The following is a 9,424-nucleotide window of genomic DNA, read 5'->3' on the forward strand; positions in this document are numbered from 1 at the left end:
GTAGAGATTACGTACTTAGATCATTTCTTGATTAAAATGACTACAAAATTTTATACAAGAATTGAAATAAATTGGTATGTTTAAAAATTTTCAAATACAGTATAAAAATCTGAACTTTTATGCACTTTATGCAAACTTTTATACAAATATGCCAAAATATGAAATATTTGCATAAAATATGCACAATATGCAAAATATGCAATATGCATATTTGCCGAAGTCTATTAATTATACTGCCAGTCAGTGCAGCAACAGCAGAGCGTTCTACGCTTAAGCGTCTAAAGACTTGGCTTAGAAATAGAACTTCTGCGGAAAGGTTAACTAAAGTTTAGCCTTCTGGTTCTAGGACCACTGGTTTAGCACTCATCAATGTGCATCCTGAAATTTCTCTAGATGTTGATGCAATCATAGAGCGATTTGCTAAATCGGATAGGCGAAAATATTACGTTTTATAAAACTATATAATATTTACTTATCTTATTCTTATAGTATTTTTAATCACTGAACTTTTATTTACCACTCGTTGCCGACTGTTGCTGACAATTCGTGGGAAAAATTTCAATACCGAGTAAAATAATATTTCACTCACTTATAGCCTAATATGCCTAAGTATAGAAATAACTTACTGTTTCTTAATTATATTATGTTTTTTGTTAAATAAATTAATTTAAACAAAATGCTGTTTACACTTATTCTTAAGGTTTCTTCTTCATTACGGAAGGGTGGCTATAACTACAGCAAATTGCTCTCTATCTTGAGCTGTTCTTAGTATCGAATGTGTGTCTATGCCTGTCTAGCCTCTTACATTCTTCAGCCAGGAGCATTTTCTTCTTCCTGGACCTCTTTTTTCTTCTACTTTCCCTTCCATTATGAGTCGTAGAAAGTTATATTTTTCTTCTCTGTAAATATGTGCTAGATAACTCGTTTTTATATTGTTTACAATATTTAGGAGTTCTCGCTCAGTCCTCATTCTTCTGAGCACCTTGTTATTCGTCACGTGCTCTGTCCACGAAATCTTCAGCATTCTTCGAAAAACACATATTTCAAGGGCTTCTATATGCCTCATACTTGTAATTCCGAGAGTCCATGTTTTCACTCCGTATAGCAATAAGGAATAAATGAATGTTTTTACAAATTGATATCGGATATCCAACGATAAGATAGAGTTAATTAGGAATGTTAAATACATTCATTAATGTTTACACTTACATTGAGTTATTCCATTTAAATTACTTAACTTTTGTTTATACTTATTTATTCTTGGTTTGTTCTTGATTTTGTAGCTATAGGATAGGTAGGTTTAAATTAATTGTCTTTAAAATACCTAGTTTAAATTGACAGTCCTTGATTATTCAGTATTTATATTTTAATAACTTTTCTTTGGTTTAATAGTCTTGTACACTTGATTTTACTGTCATAGAGTATGTGGGTTTAAACTATTTTTTTTGTTTAATTTTACGACCCCTTAATGTTGTACCCTTCTTTGCACCCGTAGGATTTTTGGGTTTTAATAACTTCTCATTGGCTTAATATATCGCTTAAAATAATTATTGAGAAAATGGTTCCCTTACATGAGGCACAAATCATATCAATCGTAATGGTGCAAAAATCTAAATCCTATATCAAAAACACCCTCAAGGCCCATGACCCCCACCTCCGACAAAAAATTTCTGGGGATCAGCCACTGAAAGATGCAAAAATCTAAATCCTGTATCAAAGTCACTCCCAAGACCCATGCCCCCCCCTGACAAAAATTTCTGGATCTGCCACTGTCGTGATTGTTATTACTACTCCTTAGTCTTGGACAAATCTGTTGATATTACTGACAAAAATCAGCTATTAACTAAAGAACTTCTAAAACTGCGCCACATGGACCAAACGGACCATGGACGGGACCAAAAGTAGAAATATATTTCAAGCAGTTAGTGACGCTGTGAAAAATATAGACGGTTTTCAAAAGTCTTTTGCGTTTGCACCGACGGAGCAAAAGCAATGACGGGACGCATAACGGGATTGGCTGGACTTTTGCGGGAAAATGGTGTTAACTGTATTATGTTTCATTGCATTATCCATCAAGAAGCTGCGAACAGATAATTAAAATCAACCATACAATCAAAACTGTAGTGCAGATAGTAAACAGCTTAAGAGGAGGAAACAGAGCTCAGCGACACCGGAAATTCATCTCTTTCTTGGAGGAGTTAAATACTGAATATAAGGACGTCCCCCTACATTCAGAGATACGCTGGTTGAGTGCAGGTAAATGCCTTAGAATTATTTTTTTCTTTAAGAAAAGAGATCTTACTGTTTTTTGAAACGGAAATTGTTATTAATACGGACGTATTTATAACAAAGCTTATGAACAAAAGATTTCTTCATAAACTGGCATTTCTAACAGACATTACCTCACACTTGAACACATTAAACCTACAACTCCAGGGGAAAAATAGGACAGTATCACAGTTGGTTGGTCAAATTAAGACATTTCGCAAAACACTTGATCTTTTTGAGAACTGCATGAAAATAAACGACCTCACACATTTTCCTGCGTGTTTCGAAATAAATCAAGAAGAAACCATGATCGATTTCTCGAGGTTTGCAAAAGTTCTTATAACAAACATAACAAAATTTACAAAAATAAAAAAAGAATTCGATGAAAGGTTTTCGGAATTTGATGCATTAAAACCCGATCTTGAGCTTTTTAACAATCCAATGGAAGTCAACATCCAGAGCCAATCAGCAGAATACCAATCAGAGCTGTGCGAACTACAGTCCGATTCGTTTTTTCAAGCAAAGAAAAATGAAGACATTAGTACCTTTTGGAAGTTAGTCTCCAAGGATCGTTTTCCTAAACTTCGTATCTTTGCGTTGAAACTAGATTCATTGTTTGGTATTACGTATATATGTGAAAGTACATTTTCTGCTTTGAAGCATATTAAATCTAAAACACGTAATCGCATGGAAAACGATTCTCTGGAGGCGTGTATTAGACTCACTATGACTAGCATGGATATAGGTGTGCAAAAATTAGTAGAGGATAAACCCTTGCCTCAAATATCTTATTGATTTCTTATTTTATGTTAAATTTTAAACATAACATGTAAATTGTAAACCATAATAAAATATTTCGTTTGTATATTATTTTTTAAAGTAAACTTTTTTAGAACGAGAAATTTAATACGGCCCGCAACGTCTAAAAGGTTGGACCACATTGGCCTAGTTTATTGTAGCGAGAACTAAATTTGGAAACAATTGTTACATGTCTGACCGTTCTCGTTATCGTAGGTTTTGTATTCTTACCTTGGAATTTAAAATTTTTTAATGTTTTTTACTATTTAAATAAATAAAAATAAAGACACAGATTTTTAAAATGCTCGTTTATTAAATTTAATCATCAGCCAAAGTAAGTAAATCATATAAGTGATACTATTATTATCTAATAATGATAATAGTAGTACGGAGATGGACAAGGATCTTCGATACATCCAGTAGAAGCAAGATGTTGATAGTATGCTGCAGATGATCTGGCTGTCCGTGTCTTCTGGGGGCAGTCGAATTCTACATCGTATAAACCATATTTAAGGCTGAAATATAAATAATTAAATTATGTTTTATATCGATATTACCTGATTTCAAAACAATAAACAAAATTATTTATATAATAGAATATTAACGACATAATATATACACTTATTATTCTTACGTGTATCCTGCTAGTCTTCCATCAATTAGGTTCCATTCAAATCCATCGATATAGCTGTAGTAGGTATATCCGTATACTCTAGTGTAGTCCTCAATCATTGAAAGTCTGACATTTCTAAGGATAGCCTAAAAAGATTCACTTGGCTATATAAATAAAGCATACAAAAAACAATTTTGTAGTAAAAATAAATTATCTTTCATGATGCAGATAGAAAATTAAAAATAGCTAAATCACCTTAATATATTCAATTCTATCACAATCATAACAATCCCTTGAACAAGTACCATATCCGTCATTGGTAATGAACACAGATGGATTGTAGTAGTTTCTGCTGATCCATCCAAGAAGTTGCCTAATTCCGCAGGTAAGAAACTCCTTAAAAAAATACACAAATAAATATATAAGTAAAAAATGCTAAATATTCTTGATTTATTAAATTTTTCACATATTTATAAACTTTACTTACTCCATCACAGCCAACTAATTGGACTCCCACATCAGATTCATAGCAGATGTTGCCCCAGCAATTATCAGCAGCAGCTGTAACATAGAAAGCTGATTCGTAGGCAAGGGAGAAGAAGTCATGAGTTCCTTTAATGTATTCGATTTCTGCGTGTGAAAAGACTGGAAGTCTTGCGTTGTAGTAACCATTGTAGTCGCAATTAAGGCGAATTCTTTCAATCATAATTTCTGGATAATCTCCAATATAAATAGGATGAGCAAACCAACCAATCTTAAATAAATACAATCCAATTGAAGTTCAATTACATTATTAGTTAAAGTAGCAAATACAATGCAGGTATTACCACTTACTTGGAATTGGAGTTTAGTTTCAGCAGCACATACGTCAGTATCACAAGCAGACTGAGGTTCATACCAATCGGAGTTAAGAGTGATCGATATCTTTCCTAAAGTAAAAAAATATTGTTAAAGTTTTTTACATTGTTTTTACATATGTTAATGTAATGTTAGGTAAAATCTTTATTTCTCAGTATTTTATATTACTTTAAACAAATATTGTCTTACCATTTTGACATGGTCTGTAGTAGTCATCGTATAAATGGTAGGCAGCGGCGTGAGCTTTAAGAAGGTTGTGGCCACAAATGTATTCATAATTTCCAGGGCCATCGTTAATACCAGGAGCAAATGTTCCTAGACCGTAGCCATCTTTGCAGATAGTGGTTGGTTTGTGGAAAGTTATCCAATATTTAACATCATCTCCAAAGTATTCGAAACAAACTCTTGCATATTCAGTGTACCATTCAACAAAAGATGAACAAAGGAATCCTCCTTGATCTTCAAGAGATTGAGGAAGATCGCCATAGTAGAGAACTACGATTGGTTCAATGTGGTTAAGTTTGAGTAACTTAATAAGCGTACGGTAATGTTCAATTCCATAGGGATTAACATCACCACATCCATCGTATATGACACTAGACCACGAGATTGAAAATACGTAATGCCTAACAGTTAGATTGTTTAAGATTTCAATATCTCCCTTAATATGGTTGTATGCATCAGCAGAAATATCACCATTTGAACCATCAATTACGACGGATGGACAAGTGTGAAGCCAACGATCCCAAATGTTTTCGCTTTTGCAGTCCTGATCCCAGGCTCCTTTAAAAATAAAAGTGTATTTAGTCATGAACTATTAGAAATTCTGTATATTTAAACATTGGTAAATTATAACTTTATAATATAATATTATAAAAGACCTATTCATTAGTTTTACCTTCAATATGGTAGGCACCACTAGCTACTCCAAATGAAAATTCTTTTGGAAAAACTTCGCAGTTTTCAGCTGGTGGGGGTATAGCAGGAACTGAGCCAGCAGGATAGGGATAATCACAACCATCCCAGTAGTTGGGCCAGCAGTCTGGCCAGTAATCGTGCCAGTTGTCAGGCCATTCACAGGGATAGTCATTGGGATATCCATGGGGTACAGGCCAACCGTGTGGGAAATTATTGGGCCAGTCATGTGGAAAACCGTGTGGAAAATCATGAGGCCCATCAGGAATAAAATCACGAGGAAAATCACAGGGCCAATCGTCTGGCCAACCATTTGGGAAATGTCTGGGCCATTCGTTTGGCCAACCATGTGGAAAACCATGAGGCAAGTCATGTGGTAAACCGTGTGGATATGAAATTACATCACATGTTTCTACTGGTAGAGAAGGATGATAATGTGGAGATGGTAGATTATGTGCTAGTGGTAAGGGACGTGGAGATGGAAATGGTCCATGGGGATATCCAGGTCTTGGGAGATCACAATCATTCCAGTAATTAGGCCAGCAATCAGGCCAGTAATCTCTCCAGTTTTCAGGCCAATCACAGGGCCAAGCATTGGGATATCCATGTGGTAAATTATTTGGACGCCAACCATGTGGGAAGCTATTAGGCCAGTCGTGTGGTAATCCGTGTGGAAAATCATGAGGCCAATCATGTGGTAAACCAAGTGGAAAATCACAAGGCCAATCATCTGGCCAGCCACCTGGGAAATAACGCGGCCACTCGTTTGGCCAGGCATCTAGCCAGTCTGGTAGACCATCACATGGTTCAGGAACTGGAAGAGGATGATAAGGTGGGCGAGGTGGTGAGGGTGGTGATGGATGGTGAATTACTACTGGGGGTACATCACAAGGCTCTGGCAATGGAAGTGGATGTGGGGATGGTAGATTATGTGCTAGTGGTAAGGGACGTGGAGATGGTGGAACTGGAAATGGTCCGTGGGGATGTCCAGGTAATGGGAGATCACAATCATTCCAGTAATTAGGCCAGCAATCAGGCCAGTAGTCGCACCAGTTTTCAGGCCAATCACAGGGCCAAGCATTGGGATATCCTTGTGGTAAATTATTTGGGCGCCAACCATGTGGGAAGCTCTTAGGCCAGTCATGTGGTAATCCATGTGGAAAATCATGAGGCCAGTCATGTGGCAAACCAAGTGGAAAATCACAAGGCCAACCATCTGGCCAGCCACCTGGGAAATAACGTGGCCACTCGTTTGGCCAGGCATCTAGCCAGTCTGGTAGACCATCACATGGTTCTGGAACTGGAAGAGGATGATAAGGTGGGCGATGTGGTGAGGGTGGTGATGGATGGTGAATTACTACTGGCGGTACATCACAAGGCTCTGGCAATGGAAGTGGATGAGGAGCTGGGCCATGAGGATATCCAGGATACGGATAGTCACAATCATCATAATCCCAGATTGGTCCTCCATGAGGATGTGGAACTATTACTGGAGGAACATCGCATGGTTCCGGCAAAGGAAGGGGATGAAGAGGTGGTAGATGTGGTGGTAGTGGAGAATGGGGTGCGGGGCCATGGAGATACCCAGGATAGGGATAGTCACAATCATCATAATCCCAGATTGGTCCTCCATGAGGATGTGGAATTACGACTGGAGGTAATTCGCAAGATTCAGGTGGCAGAGGATGTAGAGGTGGGTGATGTGGAGACGGTAATGGATGCGGTATTACAGGAATCTCACATGCTGGTTCCGGTATTGGATGAGGGTAATGTGGTGGATATGGATCACAATCATCTGGCGGTAAATAAGGAAGATGAATAGGATATCCATGTTGGGGATCTCCATAACTAGAAAATAAAAAATAAGAATAAAAATTAAAAAAAAAAAGAAAAGAAGAACGAAAAGAAAGTTCACTTATTCTTGGAGATTACACAATAGGTATTCAATTTTATTAAAAAGAATAATGTCTTTGAGGAACTGTAGTACTTTGGTGTATTCACTTGGATAGTTTAGAATATCTGCTAGCGATAAATTCAAGTTATTTTTCTGTCGTGGATCTGGTGTACTGTTGGCAGTCCGTTAATATATTGTTTAAGGTAAGTACATAATGGTACTGTTGACATGTTGGACGTTCATCGGTGTACACTAAGAAAAATGTGTCAATCTTTTATGGCCGATTCGTAGTCTTCTTATTATCCGTGATTCGTTGCGAGTGAGGTTAGTTCTACTTTGCCAAGTAATATTAGGTTGAAGTCTGCGTAGTATATTGAAACATCATAGTTATTCCAACGAACTTGCCAAGATTCTAGGATGGACTTGTTAAGCTTTAAGGTCTTTGCTTGGTTGGATCGTTGTTTGGATAATGGATGAAGTAATGGCGATCAGCAATTTCCTTAGCGACAAGGCCAATGTGCGACGAAAGCCAAATAAGTAAAACTTTGGTTTCTAAATCGTGACGAGATTAGTACGTCGTGTATACTTTAACTAGTGGATGATCAGTAAATATTGATTTTAATGAGAATATGGATAAAAGGGAATCGGTGCAAATTGCTACATTTTTGAATGTTGTGGAAATGAATTAATATTTGAATGACGTGGAAATTATTATTGAATGGGTTTAATTATAAACATTAATAAAAACAGCAAGAAATAAAAAAATTGGCTTAAGTAATGACTAAGATTCATTAATTGTCTAAGACACCCTAAGAAGAAGAATTAAAGAAAAAACAAAATAAAACCTCCTTGAAACTTTCACGAATATTTTATAAGGTAATTGAAGAAGTATAACCAAACCCTTTACCATTGAATTTGTCTCTCAAAGGGCTATTCATTTCTATAATTAAATCAGTTAAATATACGAAGCACAAATTAAAAAAATTGACGTCATAACTTATATTATGCAACATAAATATTATGCAACACAAAAAATTACAATTTGAAAATAAAAATCGACCTGTTTTTATGCTTTTTTTTTTAAACACCACGAGAAACAAAATTATGCTTTTATGCGTTACTTCCATGACACACCATATATTTTGACCTACGATGCTATAAACGGGGCGAAGTAAAATAAGTACAATGTAAGAACCTCATTCATTTGTTTTTTTTTTCTGTGGAACTCTAAATCTGTGTTTTTTTGAGCTTTAGGAAAATTAATTCAAAATGTTTTAAGATCATGCATATCATGTGATATGTATAATAGAAAATATATCAAAATATAATAGCAAAGTTAATTCAGCAAATGAGAAAAAGGTTCCAAGGATATAGTTTGAAAAATCTAAAGTGCCACAAAGAAAACATTACGAAGAACTAAAATACAACCTTTTAAATAACTTTTCTAGTAATATTTTCTAGTATTTTCTATTGGTACTTGAATATGGTAAAGCAAACACAGCAAAGTTCAACAATTTTTTCAAAGTGTTTCAAAAGGCTTAAGTCTGTACAAGTTTTCTATTTCCAAAAATCAGTGCGCTACATATAAAACTTTAGTAGATTTAATTTGTATCCAAATTAAAGGTAAATTTATACTTATCATATCTATTGCCTTACCTAAGTTGTAGAGCAAGCAACGTTGCAAGAATTTGCAACGCCTGGACCATTGTGACTGTGTTAGCGAGACAAACTTGCCCACAATGCTGGTTGATGCTGCTACTCTTCTTTTTAAACAAATTTGGTCAACGATTATTACAAAAATTCGTGCTAAAACCCTTATTTTTGTCACGTAGTACTTTGATAATTCTAAATTATTATCATAGTAACTAATTACAAGTATAAAATCGCAAAATTGTGCTTACCTTATCAATAAAATAGGACATCTTCGTTTTTCTTTTGGTTTATATCTATATGTTTGCTTATAGGTCTTAGAGTCGTCAAAGATAGTAAGATACTCATTTATATACAAATGCCAAATCCAAAGAAAGTCGAAATCCAGCGGAGAAAACGTTTTTCAATCGCTTAACTAATCAAATAAA

General features: G+C 35.5%; 1 protein-coding gene across 1 annotated transcript; it reads right to left on the reverse strand.

Annotated features, from left to right (window-relative positions):
- Positions 1 to 3,359: 3,359 nt before the first annotated feature.
- Positions 3,360 to 9,092, reverse strand: LOC140440132 (uncharacterized). The gene is made up of 8 exons (XM_072530425.1): positions 9,003 to 9,092; positions 5,436 to 7,300; positions 4,727 to 5,320; positions 4,514 to 4,608; positions 4,167 to 4,433; positions 3,935 to 4,075; positions 3,701 to 3,825; positions 3,360 to 3,581 (listed from the first exon to the last, which is right to left on the reverse strand). Exons 1-8 carry the CDS (start codon positions 9,050 to 9,052, stop codon positions 3,434 to 3,436), a joined length of 3,285 nt encoding a protein of 1,094 aa, XP_072386526.1. The 5' UTR covers positions 9,053 to 9,092; the 3' UTR covers positions 3,360 to 3,433.
- Between the last annotated feature and the right edge of the window lie 332 nt (positions 9,093 to 9,424).

This window comes from Diabrotica undecimpunctata, chromosome 4, assembly GCF_040954645.1.
Source record: "Diabrotica undecimpunctata isolate CICGRU chromosome 4, icDiaUnde3, whole genome shotgun sequence".
Taxonomy (NCBI): Eukaryota; Metazoa; Arthropoda; class Insecta; order Coleoptera; family Chrysomelidae; genus Diabrotica; species Diabrotica undecimpunctata.